The 22,943-nt window shown below is 40.0% G+C and overlaps 1 protein-coding gene across 1 annotated transcript in view; it reads right to left on the minus strand.

Moving 5' to 3' along the window:
* Positions 1 to 3,701, minus strand: part of LOC136877548 (uncharacterized) — a 40,014-nt gene extending 36,313 nt beyond the window's left edge. Inside the window, exon 1 of the mRNA XM_067151679.2 lies at positions 3,419 to 3,701. Within this exon, the coding sequence (XP_067007780.2) occupies positions 3,419 to 3,602 (184 nt within the window). The 5' untranslated portion in view covers positions 3,603 to 3,701. The remainder of the gene's footprint in view (positions 1 to 3,418) is intronic.
* Positions 3,702 to 22,943: the final 19,242 nt, after the last annotated feature.

The raw sequence follows: 22,943 nt of genomic DNA on the forward strand, positions 1-22,943 counted from the left end.
AGAGGCTCGTAATCAGACTTATAGTATGTTTTGTCATAGTGTCAATATCTTCTGACATAGCAGTACTAACTTTCTTTAAACGGAACTACACTGTATTTATCACCTAGCCTTAAACTTTAAAACATTAAAAATTCAGCACTGTGATTATTTTGAAAATCAGACAAGTACATTTCAAGAAGATGTAATGTACTCAAACATGCTTTATTTTGCTAGTGAGGGCTACCCTCTTCAACTCATGCTGCGTATGAAACATGAGCTAGCTCTTGACATTGCAGAATTCTTTACCCTGCTTCTGATAGATTAATATTCACTATACTGTACCCATAAATACACTAATACTATGATAAACTGTCTCATACCTTAAAAGATCAAGGAAAAATGGATATGCGACGCCCTCTGAGGAACAACATTATTATCCTGACAAGGCATTAAACCACACAGAACCAAACAAGCTAGCTGGACAATACGGGCCACTTAGCTGTAGCTTCTGTTCAGGAGATGATAGGTTCGAACCCCATCATCAGCACCCCCCGAAGATGGTTTTCCATAGTTTGCCACGTTCACATCAGGCAAATGCTGGGGCTGTACTTAAATTAAGGCCATTCTAGTCCCAACGCTTTCCTATCCCATTGTCGCCAAAAACCCACCTGAGTTAGTGCAAACACTAGGGGAAAAAAAAAAAACAGAACCCATACGTGGTTGGCATCAGGAAGGACATCCTAATCCACATGCGTGATCCAGATTGCAATCGCATCTTTTTCATAAATATATTCATAGGGAGGAAGCACAATGCCAGGAACAGCCATCGCTTCATTCCCTTCCTTCATTTTTCTTCTTCTGCGTTGCTCTGGTACAAGTCTCATCTAGTCCCACACTCTGTGAACCGCCGGCCGCTCACTTCTGTAGTGAAGTCATCTACAGTATTTATTTGTTGCGTGTGTGTTTTTAGGCTTTAAATCAGTGCGTACTTGTCTTGTGCTGAGTGAGAGTTGGCTGTATATTGCATAGTATTAGTGTGTGTTCTTTTATTTTCGTACCATACTGAAGTTGTTACTTAAGATTTTGGTGTTATGGTGTGCAGTGATACGTCAGGGCATAACTTGTAGTAATTAAATATTTACAAGTAACTAATCTCATGTTGTTCAGTATTGAAGACACAATAAGTAAAATTCTTTCTTGAATAAAATTACTGTGTCCACCTATTCAATACAATTATATTTTGTAGTGATTAAATTCTACATGAAATATAAACACTAGTTAGGGACATGTTTCGCCCTAGTTTTGGGCACCTTCAGCCTAATACTAATCTTAAGGTCAAGTCTTAAATCTATTAACACCGGAACTTAATACTAAACTTAAATTAATATCAAATACTAAATACAATGGTCTTCTGCTTATTACAAAGTTTTAGGTGATATTTACAGTTTACAATATGTACATTAACTAAATGCCAGAATTTGTGAACAAGGAAGCAATAAAATATTTTATTTCACAATGACTAGAAAACGTCTGGATGAAAGTTTATGCAACTGTGTACGTATTGGCTACAGATTGATCACAGCGTGAATTGGAGTTTTTCCAACTGTTTGACTAGAGATTGATCACAGCGTGAATTGGGGCTTCTCCAAGAAGCGGAGCATGAGGCGCGCCATGCCCGGCCCGCTTGTGGAAGTTTTACCTTTTCTTGTACATGTTCGGTTTTCAAAATAATCATGGCACTAAATTTATAATATTTGTAAATTTAAGTCTAGGGGCCTATTCCACAAAAGTATGGTCTTGTACATTACAAGTTACTAGTGTGGGTTCTTGTAATGCATGGAGTTGTACATTTCTGTTCCATAAAAGATTGAAAGTCTCTTGTATATTACAAGTGAATTGTTACAAGTTTTACAAGTGACGACATATCAATAAACACACTACGTCATAGCATGAATCAGCTGTTTATCTTCGTATTCCATTCGTTGAATTAGGTTATGCTTGCCGCATTTATCGTAATATCATATTTTAAGGTAACTTATGCAGCAAAGATTCAAAGAAATAATATTCCTGTGAATTTCTTAATGCTACGACGTTATTTTTCAGTTTATTTCTTTGATGATACGAAATTACTCCATTATTATCACCCATCCTGTTCTTCCGTGATCCTCGCATATGTTCCACGATAGTCTGACATACCTTGGTCTATCATTAGGAATCAGTTGCCTTGCCACTAATAACGATATTCGGCCGCCAAACTTAATTGTTACGAAATTGCAAACTCTGCATGAATTGTTAAAATGATGTCAAGAAAAACGAAGTTATTCATTTTGAAGGAAATAGAAAAAAGGAAAGATATTTGTTTTGGTGCATTCAGCGAGATTCTGAAAAAACAAGACAAAATAAAGGGTTGGATGGAAATATTTGACTTGGGAAAAGTTCATGGAGCTTTTGAGGGGAAAAGTTGGGCGTATGTAAGAGATACTCTGCTCATTAATGATTCCAGGGATATCCTACTTGGAACATGTTTGTTCAGTATTTTCAGGCCAACGAACAATTTGAGGAAATTTTACATCATTTATTGCAGCTACCACAGAATGTATTGACCTACAGACCGAAGATTTTTTAGTAACTGTTGTTTAGCAGAGAGAGATTTATTTCTGTTCATAGGATGATTTAACCTATGCCCAATATCTATCAAAAGTTCTTCCACTTGTATTGTGCTTAACCTAAAACGTTCATTGTATTGAAATACAGTGTTAAACTGTAAGTTTATTCTTTCCCTGTACAGACGGTAATTTTCATTTTCATCACCATCACTATCACTACTGCTAGACCACATATTTATCAAAATGTATCTGAAATAAGCATATTTAAATAGCACTAGCCTTTCACTGGTAGAGAATACTTCTCAATTCACTAGTAAGTTACAAGTACTAGTACTTTCGTGGAACACACCTTTAAAAATTCACTGGTAATTTGTAAGTATGGAGTAGTAAAGTACAACTGTAGAAAATTCTTTTGTGGAACAGAAAATCTGGTATTTGTACTAGTTACTAGAGAATTTACTTGTAATGTACAAGACCCTACTTTTTGTGGAATAGGCCCTAGGTGTAAAAAATAGTGTAGTTCTATTTGAAAAAAATATCAGTACCATTATCTCAGCAAATGATGACACCTTGGAAAAGTACTGCAAGTGTGATTATAAGCACCTTGCTACCATTACTACTGAAGGTAAAAACAAACTGTCGATATCTTCAACGGTTTACCAGTTACTTGAGGTGGACATCTTTAGCTGAAAAACCCTGTATAGGGATACTGTATACAAAAAGAAGGAAAAGGACAGCAAAATCATGTTACGTTTAGGATTAACTACCGGTTACAGTACCCGAAGGCTTGCTAGATGTCATATGGTCCATCAATAGCATTAGGTAGAACAAACCTGTCCAAATACTTTCTTCTAAATAGTCACTGGGTAAGAAGTGAGCTGAACAAATTCTAGTATGTTTCCCAGGTTTGAAATTTAAACGTTTGGTCGCTAATCTCCATTTCTCCCGCATCTCGGGATCCTTCGGAAAGGAATGCACGCCAACAGCAGTGCAGTTATATGCACAACACTGTGGCATATTTTACACATAAACCAGAAAGCTGTATGAACAAACTGACGAGAACTATATCAGGATGAACCATAACCTTTCCAGTGCGATAAATAACAAGATATACGTCCACCCCCACATGTACACAAGAAACAATCTACAACCATCGGGAATCAGTGTTGCCAACACACTGCAACATTATTAACATTGTACAATTCCAGTTTAACCAGAGACATCTACAGCTAAAATAGTAGGTACGCTTGGCAACGCTGTATCTATCTGTAAAGCGGAGGCCGAGAGAAAAGGGGGCGTGTCCGATTTTGAACGCCTTCACCCATATTCACTACATTTAGACCAACACGATTACTTTATCTTCATATTGTGATCTTTCTGATTATATTAGACATGTTTGTGAAATTAATAACTGGTTCGATAGAAGGAAATTCGGTTTTAGGAAAGGTTATTCCACTGAAGCTCAACTTGTAGGATTCCAGCAAGATATAGCAGATATCTTGGATTCTGGAGGTCAAATGGACTGTATCGCGATTGACATGTCTAAAGCATTTGATAGGGTGGATCATGGGAGACTACTGGCAAAAAATGAGTGCAATTGGACTAGACAAAAGAGTGACTGAATGGGTTGCTATATTTCTAGAAAATAGATCTCAGAGAGTTAGAGTAGGTGAAGCTTTGTCTGACCCTGTAATAGTTGAGAGGGGAGTTCCTCAGGGCAGTGTTATCGGACCTTTATGTTTTCTTATATATATAAATGATATGAGTAAAGGAGTGGAATCGGAGGTAAGGCTTTTTGCGGATGATGTTATTCTCTATAGAGTGATAAATAAGTTACAAGATTGTGAGCAACTGCAACGTGACCTCGAAAATATTGTGAGATGGACAGCAGGCAATGGTATGTTGATAAACGGGGCTAAAAGTCAGGTTGTGAGTTTTACAAATAGGAAAAGTCCTCTCAGTTTTAATTACTGCGTTGATGGGGTGAAAGTTCCTTTTGGGGATCATTGTAAGTATCTAGGTGTTAATATAAGGAAAGATCTTCACTGGGGTAATCACATAAATGGGATTGTAAATAAAGGGTACCGATCTCTGCACATGGTTATGAGGGTGTTTAGGGGTTGTAGTAAGGATGTAAAGGAGAGTGCATATAAGTCTCTGGTAAGACCCCAACTAGAGTATGGTTCCAGTGTATGGGACCCTCACCAGGATTACCTGCTTCAAGAACTGGAAAAAATCCAAAGAAAAGCAGCTCGATTTGTTCTGGGTGATTTCCGACAAAAGAGTAGCGTTACAAAAATGTTGCAATGTTTGGGTTGGGAAGAATTGAGAGAAAGAAGAAGAGCTGCTCGACTAAGTGGTATGTTCCGAGCTGTCAGCGGAGAGATGGCGTGGAATGACATTAGTAGACGAATAGGTTTGAATGGCGTCTATAAAAGTAGGAAAGATCACAATATGAAGATAAAGTTGGAATTCAAAAGGACAAACTGGGGCAAATATTCATTTATAGGAAGGGGAGTTAGGGATTGGAATAACTTACCAAGGGAGATGTTCAATAAATTTCCAATTTCTTTGAAATCATTTCGGAAAAGGCTAGGAAAGCAACAGATAGGGAATCTGCCACCTGGGCGACTGCCCTAAATGCAGATCAGTATTGATTGAACCACATTATGATAAATGCACACTCTTCGTAAAATGGTACTAAGAAACACACACATCAGTAAATCCATTCGATGAAGTTAGAAATACACATTTTAAATGAATAAAAACAAAACACTTTAAGAACAGTGCTCACAAGCTCAATTATTGTGGAGCGATGACAGCTTCCTCCGCTTACTGTTTTTATCCTCACTGCTGCCATAACTCATGTTCCCCATCTGCTTTCAGCACTTATTTAACACGACATTGGAAAATGTAGACAATAAACAATCAATCAATCAATCAATCAATCAATCAATCACTAATGATCTGTATTTAGAGCAGTCGCCCAGTTGGCAGATTCCCTATCCGTTGTTTGCATAGACTTTTTTAAATAATTGCAAAGAAATTGGAAATTTATTGAACATCTCCCTTGGTAACTTATTCCAATCCCTAACTCCCCTTCCTATAAACGAATATTTGTCCTCTTGAATTCCAACTTTATCTTCATATTGTGATCTTTCCTACTTTTAAAGATGCCATCCAAACTTATTCGTCTACTGATGTCCTCCCATGCCAATTATCCACTGACAGCTCCGAACATGCCACTTAGTCGAGCAGCTCGTCTCCTCTCTACCAAGTCTTCCCAGCCCAAACTTTGCAACATTTTTGTAACGCTACTCTTTTGTCGGAAATCGCCCAGAACAAATCGAGATGCTTTTTTTTTGGATTTTTTCCAGTTCCTGAATCAAGTAATCCTGGTAAGGGTACCATACACTGGAACCATACTCAAGTTGAGGTCTCACCAGAGACAATTATGCTCTCTACTTTACATCCTTACTACAACCCCTAAATATTCTCTTAACCATGTGCAGAGATCTGAACCGTTTATTTACAAACATATTTATGTGATTACCCCAATGAAGATCTTTTCTTATATTTATACCTAGGTATTTACAATGATCCCCAAAGGGAACTCCCACCCCATCAACGCAGTAATTAAAACTGAGAGGACTTTTCCTATTTGTGAAACTCACAACCTGACATTTATCCCCATTTATCATCATACTATTGCCTACTGTCCATCTCACAACATTACCGAGGTCATTTTGCAGTTGCTCACAATCTTGTAACTTATTTATTACTCTGTACAGAATAACACCATCTGCGAAAACCCTTATCTCTGATTCCACTTCTTTACACATAATATTGATATATACCGTATATAAGAAAACATAAAGGTCCAATAATACTACCTTGAGGAATTCCCCTCTTAATTTTTACAGGGACAAATAAAGCTTCACATACTCTAATTCTCTGAGTTCTATTTTCTAGAAACAGAGCCACCCATTCAGTCACTCTTTTGTCAAGTCCAATTGCATTCATTTTGGCCAGAAGTTTACCATGATCTACCCTATCAAATGCCTTAGATAAGTCAATCGCAATACAGTCCAACTGACCTCCTGAATCAAGGATATCTGCTATATCTTGCTGGAATCCTACAAGTTGGGCTTCAGTGGAATAACCTTTCCTAAACCCAAACTGCTTTCTGTCAAACCAATTATTAATTTTGCAAACTTGTCTTATATAATCAGAAATAATGTTTTCCCAAAGCTTACATACAATGCATGTCAAACTGACTGGCCTGTGATTTTCACCTTTATGCCTATCACCCTTTCCTTTATACACTGACTGACAGAGCAAATGCAACACCAAGAAGGAGTGGTCAGAACTTTATGCCAATTGCAGGGTAGACTGACGTCACTGAGGTATGCTCATGATGTGAAATGCGCCGCTGTGCTGCGCACGTAGCGAACGATAAATGGGACACGGCGTTGGCGAATGGCCCACTTCGTACCGTGATTTCTCAGCCAACAGTCATTGTAGAACGTGTTGTCGTGTGCCACAGGGCACGTGTATAGCTAAGAATGCCAGGCCGCCGTCAACGGAGGCATTTCCAGCAGACAGACGACTTTACGAGGGGTATGGTGATCGGGCTGAGAAGGGCAGGTTGGTCGCTTCGTCAAATCGCAGCCGATACCCATAGGGATGTGTCCACGGTGCAGCGCCTGTGGCAAAGATGGTTAGCACAGGGACATGTGGCACGTGCGAGGGGTCCAGGCGCAGCCCGAGTGACGTCAGCACGCGAGGATCGGCGCATCCGCCGCCAAGCGGTGGCAGCCCCGCACGCCACGTCAACCGCCATTCTTCAGCATGTGCAAGACACCCTGGCTGTTCCAATATCGACCAGAACAATTTCCCGTCGATTGGTTGAAAGAGGCCTGCACACCCGGCGTCCGCTCAGAAAACTACCATTGACTCCACAGCATAGACGTGCACGCCTGGCATGGTGCCGGGCTAGAGCGACTTGGATGAGGGAATGGCGGAACGTCGTGTTTTCCGATGAGTCACGCTTCTGTTCTGTCAGTGATAGTCACCGCAGACGAGTGTGGCGTCGGCGTGGAGAAAGGTCAAATCCGGCAGTAACTGTGGAGCGCCCTACCGCTAGACACCGCGGCATCATGGTTTGGGGCGCTATTGCGTATGATTCGACGTTACCTCTAGTGCGTATTCAAGGCACGTTAAATGCCCATCGCTACGTGCAGCATGTGCTGCGGCCGGTGGCACTCCCGTACCTTCAGGGGCTGCCCAATGCTCTGTTTCAGCAGGATAATGCCCGCCCACACACTGCTCGCATCTCCCAACAGGCTCTACGAGGTGTACAGATGCTTCCGTGGCCAGCGTACTCTCCGGATCTCTCACCAATCGAACACGTGTGGGATCTCATTGGACGCCGTTTGCAAACTCTGCCCCAGCCTCGTACGGACGACCAACTGTGGCAAATGGTTGACAGAGAATGGAGAACCATCCCTCAGGGCACCATCCGCACTCTTATTGACTCTACCTCGACGTGTTTCTGCGTGCATCGCCGCTCGCGGTGGTCCTACATCCTACTGAGTCGATGCCGAGCGCATTGTATAACCTGCATATCGGTTTGAAATAAACATCAATGATTTGTCCGTGCCGTCTCTGTTTTTTCCCCAACTTTCATCCCTTTGGAACCACTCCTTCTTGGTGTTGCATTTGCTCTGTCAGTCAGTGTATACAGGGGCTACTATAGCAACTCTCCATTCATTTGGTAAAGTGCCTTCAAGCAAACAAAAATCAAACAAGTACTTCAGATATGGTATTATATCCCAACCCATTGTCTTTAGTATATCCCCGAAACCTTAACAATTTCAGCAGCTTTTCTAGTTTTCAACTTTTGTATCTTACTGTAAATGTCATTGCTGTCATAGGTAAATTTTAATACTTCTTTAGTATTAGTCACCTCCTCTATCTGGATATTATCCTTGTAACCAACAATCTTTACATACTGCTGACTGATTACTTCTGCCTTTTGAAGATCCTCGCATACACACTCCCCTTGTTCATTAACGATTCCTGGAATGTCCTTCTTGGAACCTGTTTCTGCCTTAAAGTACCTATACATACTCTTCCATTTTTCACTAAAATTAGTGTGGCCACCAATTATGCTTGCCATCATGTTATCCTTAGCTGACTTCTTTGCTAGATTCAATTTCCTAGTAAGTTCCTTCAATTTCTCCTTACTTCCACAGACATTTCTAACTCTATTTCTTTCCAACCTGCACCTCCTTCTTAGTCTCTTTACTTCCCTGTTATAATATAGTGGATCTTTACCATTCCTTACCACCTTTAAAGGTACAAACCTATTTTCACATTCCTCAACAACTGCTTTAAACCCATCCCAGAGTCTGTTTACACTTTTATTTATTGTCACGCCAACAATGACGGCGTTCAAACCAGAACTGTTCATTGCCATCTCTTCCTAAAGCATCCCAGGACAGAGAGAACATAAATTCTTTATAATGTTCACAATCCAGGTAGTCATCGTATACCACTATTCTGCGGACACACATAACACAATGTGATAGCACCACTAACCCACCTTTGAAGTTCTTCAAAAAAACTTCCTTGGCAGTAAATAATTTGCTTTCACAGTTCCAAACGAAACTTTTGTAGGTCCTCACTCTTCTCCTTTTAGTGCAATGAATAATAATAATAATAATAATAATAATAATAATAATAATAATAATAATAATAATAATAATAATAATAATAATAATAATAATAATAATCATAATAATAATGTTATTTGCTTTACATCCCACTAATTATGGTTTTGGAGACGCCGAGGTGCCAGAATTTACTCCCTCAGGAGTTATTTTACGTGCCAGTAAACCTACCGACACGAGGCTGACGTATTTAAGCACCTTCGAATACTACCGGACTGAGCAAATATCGAATCTGCCAAGTTGGTGTCAGACGGCCAGCGCTGAGTCAGTCAGGCCTGCCCCTTTAGTGTAAAGTTCGAATTGTTCCCTCAAAAATATGAGACAAGACAGAGATTGTGCTTTCACAGCTTACCTCATGATACTCTATGCGATTGTGAAGTATTTTAATAGATTTATTTGTACGGTACACATTTAACACTAACACTACAAGAAGTGGTTCCTATATCTATTTATATAAAATAAGAGTTTTGTCTGTACATTGCTCAAAATTTCAAAAGGATGTATTTCTGTATCAGCCATGTCCATAGTAACAAGGAAATACATTTTTTAATTTTCCGTAATGTCTGTCTGTCTGTCTGTCTGTCTGTCTGTCTGTCTGTCTGTCTGTCTGTCTGTCTGTCTGTCTGTCTGTCTGTCTGTCTGTCTGTCTGTCTGTCTGTCTGTCTGTCTGTCTGTCTGTCTGTCTGTCTGTCTGTCTGTACACGTATCACGAGGAAACCGCTGAAGAGAATTTAATGAAAATCAGTATATAAAGTCCGGGAGTAAGTTGCTTATTACACCAGAAAGCACTTCAGTCCTGGTAACGCCAAAAGAAATATACTCACCTCTGAATGGGCTTCGAAATAAAGCATTAAATTATATCACTACAATGTTAAGAGACAGTTATGAATCAATCCTATATACAAGGCCGGGAAATACAGCACACTAGACTCGGCCTCGTGTTACTTCCTACAACCGCCACTAGAGCTCCCTTTTACTGAGCTGTCTCGCCCGCTCATTAACGCGTTGGTTTACGAAAAAGTAAATAATTTAATTAAAACTAGTAATTTCAGAAGCCTTCAAATTGATGAAGGATTAAAAATTGACCAAGAGCAATTGTATGACTTACTTTCTCGAACGTAGGCATATGTCTTACACTATGCTAAGACGAAATAAGTAATTCACGAAAACTTCATGATAAATTAAGACAAATATATCAGCAGCATTAATGTTCAAATGTTCACAAGGACCTCTTCATTTCATCTCATGGGATATTATCTATATTGTGTGACGTACCGATACATAAGATTAGCTTACCTGAAAGGCAGTAAGTTATCACAATTTCAGCACTTTGTGTTTCAGGGGTTTCCTTCTAAAATTCTTGAACGCATCATCGTGATCAGAAATTTCCTTGGCGTGATTGTCCAGAATTGGTTTTAGAAACTTTGTCAGTATTATTTTATCTAGGCTTTCCTGGTCATAACAACTAGCACAGTGAAAGTTTTGCAGGAAATTTGGCACACCATACACAATTAGTAGGGGCTGCCTGGCCGAGGCGGTAAAGGCGTACTCGGCTCGCCCGGAAGGACGTGGGTTCGAATCCCCGTCAGGAAAGTCGTAAAATTTAAGAAATGAGATTTCCACTTCCGGAGGTGCATATGGCCCTGAGGTTCACTCAGCCTACACCAAAAATGAGTACCAGGGTAATTCCTGGGGGCAAAGGCGGCCGGGCGTAGAGCTAACCACTCTACCCCATCAAGTGCCGAGGTTACGGATAGTGGAAGCCTTTACCTTCCACCCCTCCAAGGGCTTTCATGGCCTGTAGTGAGATGACATACACAATTAGTATCTTTACGATATTTATTTTTCCCAAGTAACAAAAAGCCGAGCACATGAACTTTAATTTTTTTTTCTTAGGAAATGCACGAAGTTTCTTGATGGATACCGCAGGGCACCCCAAACTTTCATTCTGATTAGTGTGTTAGAGGACTATCACTAGTGGCTGATGATAGTCCTTGTAGGCAGATTTCACATTGTGTATGCTACTCGGCCACTCTCACCAAATAGGCAGCTATCATTGCCAGGGAGACAAATTCCATGGTAACGGGTAGTTCTGAAAATATAAAGAAATGAACGTTCTAGGTATATTTCGACAAACCACTTAACAAGGGTGTTAACAATACATTCTTAATATTAACAGACTTACCTAACAAAGGGTTCATCCAGCACAAAAAAGACTTCATTGTGAAGTGGAGTACCTACAGTTTATATGTCCGACATCATTTTTTACTTAATGTTGTCTGGGGGAACTCAAACAATGGAACGTCTTCCTTTCCACGTTTGTAGAGGCCGAAGGTTTTATCATGCCTGTTTTTAAAGTAGTTTCAATTCCGTACATAGTCGATCTCACGTCTATCAAATCATTGAAAACACCCCTCCTTCGCAAGTGGCTAAAAAGTAGTTCGGTATCATCGCTACTGAAGTTCCTAATCAAGATGTAGTGAAAACCAACTGAAAATAAATACTCTACACACTTCACAGTCGACTCTTGTAATAACTAGAGCGTCGTATGCCTCTTGGCTGATTCTATGTACTTTAATCTCTGCTTTCTGAATATTTTCCATGTATGGTAGAAAAAATTCTGCCAACCATTCCGTTGTCTTGATTCAGTGAACACACTTTTGTCCGTACTTTTAGAAACATAAGACTGCTTGATGTTGCATACATATGTATGTCTGCGCCATTTTCGTATCACTTCAAGTACGGCCGACTTGATGCGTCGCTCTAGCTAGCTCCTTACTGGCCTTGACAATTGGGTCCACGCACTGTAATCGCAGTAGTTAAACAGCTCGACACAGCTGGCGGCCTATCTATTTGCGATGGAAATGCATACTCCTTTATGGAAAAGATATTGATTTTGATTGCCGATTTATCGTAAGTTAGGGTTATAGAGAGTGTTACATAGGTTAATACTGTTAAAATGATTAATCTTAAATGTTACTTTGGTTGATATTTGCCAAAATAATGTAGGTAGTGAAATGAAACTGCGGAGAGATGGAGTAGTCCAGCTGACGTTCTGATATTGACTCTGATTGCCGATTTATCTTCATTTAGGGAGTAAAAGAGTATGTTACATTGACTAATACTGTTAAAATGATTAATCCTAAAGGCTACTTTCATTGATATGTGCCAAAATAACGACGTGAAATGAAACTGCGGAGAGATGGAGTAGTCCAACTGATGTTCCTTATCTGTGAGGAATAATAGTAATCGCTTTTATTATCATGGCATTTAGAAACATAACAGAATTTACCATAATACTTTTGTCTTCTGATGTTAACCTTGAGATTAAGTCATTATTCAATTAGAGTTTTAAAATTATTCAAGTGCTGCTCTCAGGAAAACGGATGGACAGAACATAAAAATCCTACAATTTTCTATATTCGTTGTGTGGATAACGTAAGTATTTTGACTCAAACGTGTTTACATTTTAAATTCAATATATATAGTTTCAGATTACATCTCATTCTTAACTTTCAGTAGAATTTTCAATACCGGGCGAGCTGGCCTTGCGGTTAGGAGCGCGTAGCTGTGAGCTTGCATCCGGAAGATAGTGGGTTCGAACCCCACTGTCGGCAGCACTGAAGATGGTTTTCCGTGGTTTCCCATTTTCACATCAGGCTGCACCTTAATTAAGGCCACGGTAGATTCCTTCCCACTCCTAGCCATTTACTATCACACCGTCGCCATAAGACCTATCTGTGTCGGTGCGACGTAAAACAAATAGCAGGAAAAAGACAAATTTTAAATAAAAATTCAGTGAGAGAAAAGTATTTTGAGTAAACACATTGTAAACTCTTCATTGCTCAGGTAACAACACTTCATACGTTGGCTTTATCGTCATAACAGTAATGGTTCTTACTTGTCAATGTTTAAATGTTACAGGTCAGATTATCTTGGATAAAAATGTGTTGTGTTGCCGTCATATGGCACATACGACTCCGTCTAAAGTATTATTCAATGAAAGAAAATTTAGAAGTAAAAATACCCGATTAGCGTGATTAGCTGCCACCACCGGAGGCCCGGGTTCGATTCCTGGCCCTGCCACCAAACTTCAAAACTTGTACGAGGGCTGGAACGGGGTCCACTCAGTCTTGGGAGGTTAACTGATAAGAGGGGGCATCGACTCCCACCTCAGCCAACATCGAAGTGGTTTTCCATAGTTTCCCACTTCTCCTCCCGGCAAAGTCGGGGATGGTACTTAACTTAAGGCCACGGCCGCTTCCTTCCCTCTTCCTTGTCTATCCCCTCCAATCTTCCCATCCCCAACACAAGGCCCCTGTTCAGCATAGCAGTTGCGGCCGCCTGGGCGAGGAACTGGTCATCCTTTCCAGTTGTATCCTTGAACCGAAGTCTCACGCTCCAGGACACTACCCTTGATGTGGTAGAGGTGGGTTCCCTCGCTGAGTCCCAGAGAAAAGCCAACCCTGCAGGGGTAAACAGATTAAGAGAAAAGATAAATGCCCGAAATAAAAACGGAAAACTAAGACGAAAGTGCTAACTGCTTTGAGCCACTCCGTTTCCTTGTCTTGGTCTACAGAGAATTCGTGAAATGATAGTGTCCCTTTGCTCCTTTTTTCCTGTTCGAAATGAAAAAAGGCGCACAACAATACATATTCGAATATTTCAAACACAGTTAAAGGTAAGCAAATCACCATACCATTAAAATAACGAATTAGCGCATACATTACAATTCTTGTTTAGGACGAAGTTACAGTGAGAAAACACTTTGAGTCACTCATTACATTTGTTCTTGTTTGCAGAAAATTTCTGCTCGATGTACAAACAGGCACACAATAATGTCACAAATTCCAAGAGTTGTAAACACAATTTTAAAAATATAATCACCACACTACACAATAAAAAATTAAACTCACTAGCGCGTAACTATCAGCTCAAATTATCAAGCCATCAAGCACCTTATTGCGAATACATTGTCTAAATTTACGACAGCAAAACAATATAAATAAAACTGGAAATGCGGCAATTCGCGGTATCCTGTCAATGAGTAGTAGGCCAGCGCTTCAGTGGCATTATGGTGAAATTTTCCATTTACAGTTTTATGCTGGGCTCCACAAGCGATTGTAAAGGCCGGTATAAGGAGTGCAGCGAGGGATCCAGTCGGCCGGGCTTCAAGGAACTCGACAGTTTTCTGAAGACCTGAAATTTTCTCTGGGGCAACAATGGGTTATGTCTTAAAAGCAGCAGTATCGCTAATCGAAAATAAATGTTTCGCTCTCTGCACGTTCTTTTTCAAGGTTTGAGGAAAAGATGAACTTTCGTGTTAAACCTCGGAAAAGTTTCACAGTAGACGCTTTCTACGCACCGTACAACTGTTTTATATGGCACCTGGAAACCTGTTTCTTTTTGTGATAGAAGTCTTTCTCGAGGAAATTTGAACGTATGTTCTTCTGCAAGTGGCTGGAGTCGAAACTCAGAAACAGGGGTCTAGTTTCGTCATTAGGATGTACAATTTCAGGCATCAGTGTCCCACCGCACAGTTGAAAATGGAAATGGCGCATGGCTTTTAGTGCCGGGATGTGTATGAGGACATCGGCTCCCCAGGTACAGGTCCCTTTATTTGACACCCGTCGGCGACCTGCGCGTCATGATGAGGATGAAATGATGATGAAGACGGCACATAACCCCCGTCCCCGTGCCAGGGAAATTAACTAATTATGGTTAAATTTCCCGACTATGCCGGGAATGTAACCCGGGACCCGTGTGACCAAAGGCCAGCACGCTAAACACTTAGCCACTGCACAGTGCCTTCATCATGCTTGCATTAACTGAAGAATTATCCGTCACAATTCTTAGCACCTGAAAGCCTGTATCCTCAACCTCGGAAATAACTTTCAGTGTCAGAGCATACAACTGAGGACCCGTTAATTGGCGGATGAAATAAAATGCAACATTAACGCCGTATGGCGTTGACAGACCTTTGAATAAGAAGCAGAGAAGTCTATTAGCGAAATCGCCCCAGTTGCTGGGTTACTAAAAAGACTTAGATATTTAATCCCTAAACACCTCCTCCTACAAATTTATTATTCACTAGTACATAGCCACTTGCAGTACTTATGTGTAATTTGGTCACATTGTATAAAGCCTGCTGCCATCTTTACGGCGGTAAACCTCAAGGCTGCCACCTTATGCATGTTATAGCGCGGAATTTAAAATCCAACAACAGAACGTCGCTAACCTCACTCTTGCCATCTTGATGGGCTTAAACCTTACTGTTGCTACCTTGGTTATACGCTTTTGTGTTAGTTTACTGTTAATCGCTAAGCTGTTCGCATCATCGAAGTAGAGAGTAACAAATGTCAAGTACATTTAAAGAAGAATCTGTTAGCAGAAGGTAAAAGTCCGTCATGGGAAAACCTATTTCTAGGTATATTTGCGAAGAGTGTGGAAAAGCATTTTCCCGAAGCTATCACAGGAGACGTCATGAGATATCATGTAGGACAATTTTTCAATGCAAACATTGTAGAAGAGAGTTCAAGAACGCATACAACGCTCAACGTCATGAAGCCGCGTGTAATGTAGCTTCATCGGGAACAAAATACAAAGAGCTCAACCATATTCCAGCGAACACTGATTTATGTTTAAAAAGTACACCTCTGCGAGAGATTTTTAATTCTCCCTTGTTGTCTAGACCTGCTGCGAGTTCTGTTACTAAGCACAAACTTCAAGATAAAGAGAGGCAAGATCATGATTATGATAATAAGGATAATGATGTTGATCAAAACAGTAGTAAAGGGAAAGTAGAAGAAGAAAATCTGAATGTTTCATTGCCATTACAGCTTGATGATTTTACTTCATTTCCTAAGCCTACTACACGTTCTGTCGCAGTGCAAACATCTCAAGAAGAGATGCAAGGTAAAGAAGAAGGAAATTTCAACGCTTCATCGCTATCGAAACAAGTTAAGTTTGTACCTAGAAACGCTACTGCTGAAGCACGTATTACATCAAAACAAGTCCCTACACATCAACTGTCTGCATATAGACTCAAAGTTCACAACGAGCCTCTGTTACCCTATGTAGATATAAGCTACTGTAAAGACCCCAACGTACTGGTAAAACGTTTACAACTGCTAAGAGCCTATCATGATGCTGGTTACACACAGTACAAAGAAGATATTTTTGAAATAGAGCATGAATTACGTCGTATAGGTATTATTAAGTAAGCGCTTACCCTCCCCTAAGTCATCCATCTGTAGTATATAATCGATCGAGTAGCTATATTCGTATAGATTATTTGCCAACATTCTCCCTTCCTTAGGGTGTTAACTTCGCCTCTAGTTGTAGAGCCGGTCTCAAGCCCGCATAAAGAGAGGAGAGGCACCCTAGCCCTTTAGCCCTTTAGCCCATTAGCCCTTTAGCCCATTAGCGCTTTAGCCCTTTTGCCCATTAGCCCTTTAGCCTATTAGCCCTACAAGGAATGTGCGGTAATCTAATCTTCTTAGAACAACGGTATCCCCTGACATGTTCTAAACACATGTTGGTTCGAGTACAGTGTTCTATTTTAGACTTGATCACTTATTTAGTGTTCTAAACACTTCAATCAATGTTCCGATCACATGATAAAGTTAACAGCATAGAGTGCAGTGTTCGATTCTAGTCTTGTTATGTTTCTTTAGTGATTTGCAAGTCTAAACATGCATAATGACGTCATCACTGCAGCACGTGCTTACTCTAGCTATCCCGATGCAGGTTTAAACTTGATCGATAGAGCTATGCCTTGACATAAGGGGAGGCCTTAACAGCTTATGTATAGCCGCTATTGTTTAAAGATAGCTGCTGTTAAGAAAAAGCACGTCGGATTTTTCAAATTACCTGCCAACACATTTCAAAGGTATGAGGTTTAGTGCTGTAAAGATACCTGCACGATGCAAAGCTAGCTTTCTTCATCAGAGCAGCCACCATCTTGTGTGAGCACCTCTAGGCCGTATCATAAGGAGCTGTGTATAGTCGCCGTCTTGTCGCTGCTACCTTGCGCAAGCACCCCTAGGGCGTCTCATAAGAGCAGCAGCCATCTTGTGCAAGCGCTCTTAAGCTGCCTCATAAGAAGCTATGTATAGCCGCCATCTTGTATAATTAGATAGCTGCCAATGCCAAAGGACCTAAGTAGGGATCGAACCGTCGATCTCATCATTAGACTATGTTTTTTCTTGTTCCTGATACTGCAAACCTAGGTATCAGATGGAAAAATTTTATCGAACTATTGAACATTTATTGAACATAACAGGCGATTTCGCCCCTATACATGTTCACATACAGAGAAAAGGAAAAATAAACAATAGAGAATACAAATTTACTAACTACTGCTACCGTCCGGCCGTGTCATCACCCTGGTGAGAAAAAGGCCGCCCTCCTCATGATGACACAGCCGGCACTAACTGTGGGGCCCTAAGGCGAAACCCCAACAATCCTAACCAGATGACAGTGCATTTATTCTCACCATTCCATTGCAACAAACCACATCTAACTGGATCCACTCTCCTCTCCTATCCCACCTATCGCATTCTTCCCTTCCTTTGCTTATTTGGAATGGGCCTTACCCACCCCGTCATTTTCCCTTGCCCATCCTCCCTTATCCCCCCCTAATATGCATGAATGGCGAGAACAGGCACCTGGCCTAATTTAATAATAATAATAATAATAATAATAATAATAATAATAATAATAATAATAATAATAATAATAATAATAATAATAAACCACTCAGATCACCAAAAAAGAAAAAGAAGAGAAAATTATCGTATTCCCTGGGCATGTCTAAGGCTCGTTTGGACACTCCGGAAACGTGAAACCCCTAAAATAGAGCCACCACAGCAGTCATCCTCAGAGCCTCGTGCCATGCCCCTCATTCCGTAGAATTAACACCCCAGAATCAAGAGAGTAAAACTAAAAAATAGAATCATAGTAATAATAATAATAGTAATAATAATAATAATCTATGTATAAGAGTATTATTCGTAACAGTTATTTGCTGTAGCAGTCTCTTACTCAATATTCAAGCATGCTCATCAAGTGTCCTTATTTCGTTCTGCGCTTTCGTCACTTTATTGTTACTGACCTACACCTAATCAATACTGCAAACAACACCACTCAGCATTTCAACACTTGCATTCCCACCAACTCTAACACAAACAGAAAGACCTTGCCTTCATGTAATCCCATATCATTACCCAACTCCCCATACTCAACTAAGTACACAACTCCTATCTTCCCTAGCTCATTTGAATCTTATCATACTATCCCCTTCCCTTATATACCCACTCTTCCCATATACATACGAAACTATTCCACCCCCCTACTCCCTTGTCCAACCTCTAACTCAGCCTCCTTCATTTTACTCTCGCAGGCCTTTTTTGCCGCGCATAAATACCTGTTCAATTCACCCCCTTTTTCCCACTGCTTAATAATCCATCTCAAGATTGCTTTCTCATCCCCCCTTCCCAATATTTTCCGATGCTCTTCACTCAATAATCCATGTCTTATCTCCCTCGTTTCCTCGCAATCTCTTAGCAAATGAAATTCATCATTCCCTGCTCCACAAAGTATACATCTTGTCTTATCTCTCCCCTGCATCCAACCTGTATTCCTTGGCAAACCTAACAACCACCACATCATTCCATATCGTTTTGACCTATCAACGTATCTAATATTCAACCCTGCTATCTCCTCTATTTTCGTCAAAACCTTTAACGAATTTCTCAGTCTGATTTCCCCTAATAATTTCTGCCTATGTATATCTCTAATCCTCCTTTCCAGTATCTTCATCCCTCTAACTTCTGTCTTCGACCATACCTCCCCCCACAGGTGTCCTAATCCTATCCTCTCCACATATCCCTTTATTTTTTCTAGCCAGCCCCCCTATACATGCTCTTACATTGCTGTTCATACGCTGCCTGCAATATCTTCCCACCTTCCTGTCTTTTTAAATTCATCCAGTATCTCACTATTCTTTTTACCACCTCTGATTCCAAATCCTCCCCACACATTATTTCCACCCCTGCATTTGCTGTGCAGCTCGGTAAGCCCATTACTAACTTAGCAAAACTACTAACAATCCTTCTTAGTTCCTCTCTTTTCTCATCCAGTCCCCAAACTTCTGCGCCGTACAATACCCTCCCAAAAATTACCGACCTTAACACTAGCCTCAGGGTTTTATAACTGATACCCGTATATTTGGTTAGCATGTTACTGACTGAGGCTAGGGCTGCCAATCCCCTGTTTTTCGCCCTTCTGATCTGGTCATTCCACGTTCCTTTGTCATTAAAAATAACTCCTAGATATTCCAACTTCCTTACCTGTTCCAAACTTTCTCCCTGCATTACCCAATTACCTTCTATCTTTCTTCTTTTGTCTACCTGGACTACTAATAATTTAGACTTATTTCCATTAATTCTCAATCCCCATTTACTCGCAAATAGCGTCACTGCATTTAACGCTCTATTCATCCCCCCTGAAGTTAGCGTCATCAATAATACATCATCCGCAAATATCAGTCCTGGTACCTCTAAACCATTAATTACCGGCACAGCCCAATTTTCTGCCCCAAATCCCTCTAAAATATCGTTGATAAATAAAATAAACAGTATTGGCGATAATTTACACCCTTGCTTTAAACCCACCCTGGACTCTAAGGGTCTACTCAGTCTCTCTTCTCCCAATTTTAGACAAAACCTAACCACCCTATATATTCCTTCCACTGCCCTCAACATCTTTTCTGAAATCCCTAATCTGCCTAATTTCTCTAATAGGGCCTTTCTATTCACCTTGTCAAAAGCTTTCTCAAAATCTATTGCTGCTACGTAAACCGTACTTCTAGCCATACTTTTATACTTTTCTAGAATAGTCTTTACTATCATAATGTTGTCCACCGTTCTTTTCTTTTTCCTAAATCCTCCTTGATAATCTGTCAATATTTCATTTTCTTCCGCCCACCTACTTATCCTGTTCGCTAGCACTCCAGTGTATATTTTACTTAAGGAATCCAGCAGAGATATGCCCCTGTAATTGTTCACACTACTCCTACTACCCTTCCCTTTGTATATTGGGCATATAATTCCTGTTTCCCAATCCTTCGGGAACTTCCCTCCCTCAAATATCTTATTGAATAGTTTAACTATGCCCTCTATCATTATCTCATTTTTGCCAATTTCTTTCCAAAACTTGTTATTTATACCATTACATCCCCCGGCCGACTTGGCTCTAACTCTGCTTATCACTCCCTGGATTTCCTCCCTTGAGATTTCTTTATCCAGATCATATATTGCCACTCTCCTATTCCTCCAAATTACCTCTTTCCCCGTCCCTCTCCATTCTTCTTCCCCCTTTTCCCCTAGTAATTCATCAAAGTGCCTCATCCATTGCTCTTCCTCAATACTCGTTTTCTCTTTATTCCTTCCACCCTTAATAATTTTATTAATCTTGTCCCAAACTCTCTCAAAATTATTTGTTTTGCAATCCTTATTTATGGCTTCAATTTGTTCCTCTAGCCACGCCTTTCTTGTCTCGCAAATTTTCTTTTTATACTCTTTCCTCAATTTACAAAAAATCTCCCTTTCTTGGTCCCCACCTTTCCTTCTATAATCTTCTAACGCAATCATCACCTTCCTCCGCATTCCTTCACACTCTCTATTAAACCATTCTTCTCCCTCCTTCTTATTTCTCTTACTAGATCTCGTCTTCTGCGCTATTATCTTTATTGGATGTAGCAGCAACTCTAAGGCTTTATCTGTATTATTCTCTTCTAAGGCCCCTTCCCACCCATATTTCAGGAATTGTAACTCCTCTTTTACTACTCTATTCCAATCTCGGCCCACTTTCTCTGACCATTTATACTTATTATATCCACTCCCCCGTTTATCACTCGTCCCATCCAACTTCCTTGTGCACATCTCTTCCCCCCTTTTCAACATAACCCCCACCGGGAAATGGTGTGATTCAATCCAGTCTCCTATTTCCATTCTTACAATATCCTCAATCATCCCCTCCGAGCTCAAAACCATATCTATCACACTACCACCCTTCTCAGTAACATATGTCAATTTCCCCATCCTGTCCCCCTCTATCCACCCATTCAGAATATACAAAATTCCCACCGCACACATCTCCAGGAGCTTCTCTCCATAACTATTTATAATTTTGTCCTCACTCCTTCTACTTTTCCGCATACACATTCCATCCTCCCTACTATATACTGGGCTTTGTTCCCCTATTCTCGCGTTCCAATCCCCGAATAACAACATGTCCTCTTCCCCTGGAAACATTCCTCTTATCCTACCAATATCTACCAGTAACTCTTCAAAAAATATTTATTTGCATATGCTGAATAACTAGGATGGCAGTAAACAAAGGCTAGATTTATTTTTCTCCTCCTTCCCTCAAATTGCATTGTTGGATGCGGAAATTGCATTGTTGGATGCGCTTGAGAACTGTTGGCTGTTGAGAGAGCTCTTGCATTATTGTAGTGATAAAGTAGTGAAAACCTATTGAAATAGCTTCATTTTGTGTATATCTGATTCATTTAGTGCTGTTTATATAGTGGTGTTTAGTGCTTGTTGGTAGAAATTGGGAGTAGTAATAATTATTTAAATTTTGTAACAAGTAATTCAGTTGGTCTTCAGTAAATTACGTTTTCTAGGTTAAGTAGGCTAGCTAGGTGCACCTTGTTTCGAATTTAGGTTTAGGTAATACTTTAGGTAACAATATTAACTTTCAAAATATATGTAAATATCTGTAGATTCGTTGGTTGTACTTACAAAGGCAGATTATCATAAGGAATAGTACCGTAACTTCTGCAGCAACTTCTCCGGTATTTCGTATAGATATACGTTCAAACTATCGCGAAGGTAATAATTTACTACATTAAAAAACACGATACGCCTGTAAACTTCCATTTAAAAAGAAGTTAAAGAGATTACACGGTAATAGAGTCGTATTGTTATTGATTATTGTCGCTCCTCATATTCAAATATTGCTTTGTTGGCTAAAGTCGTGAACAAAGGGTGTAGTGTAGCCAAGTAAATAAAAATAAAAATCAGCTGACCTTATATTCCATTCATTTGTACTTCTGAGTAGGTAGTTAGTATCCGTAATTTATATTTCGCTCCCTCGATCTTTCAGTATTTATGAGCGGTTAGCTAATAATAATAAAGTTCATATATCCCAGTAATTGCAGTTCAAGTCCCTGGAGTAGTAGCAGTAGTAGTAGTAGTAGTTTTGATAGAAATATTTGAGAAATTATTGTAGACAACCTCGTATTTTTCAGTAGGCCTAATTAAGGACACTTTTTTTCTCCGTCCCGTGGAGTAGGGAAAATAATAGTAATCCACCAGCTGTAATAATCACATAACCACATTTCAGTAGAATTGTAGTGAAGATAAGGTATAATATATTAGATAGTATCTTGCCAGTTATATTCGTGTTTTTCTTCGTGTACGGCAATCCTTTTGATACTTAAGCATTTAACCAAACGCAGTGTAGTGTAGTGTAGATACATTGTAGTATAGATACAGTACATTTAGATAGTGCCGTATCTTGCGTGCTATATTCGTGTGTTATCTTCCGTGTATAT

This window comes from Anabrus simplex, chromosome 7, assembly GCF_040414725.1.
Source record: "Anabrus simplex isolate iqAnaSimp1 chromosome 7, ASM4041472v1, whole genome shotgun sequence".
In the NCBI taxonomy this organism is placed as follows: domain Eukaryota; kingdom Metazoa; phylum Arthropoda; class Insecta; order Orthoptera; family Tettigoniidae; genus Anabrus; species Anabrus simplex.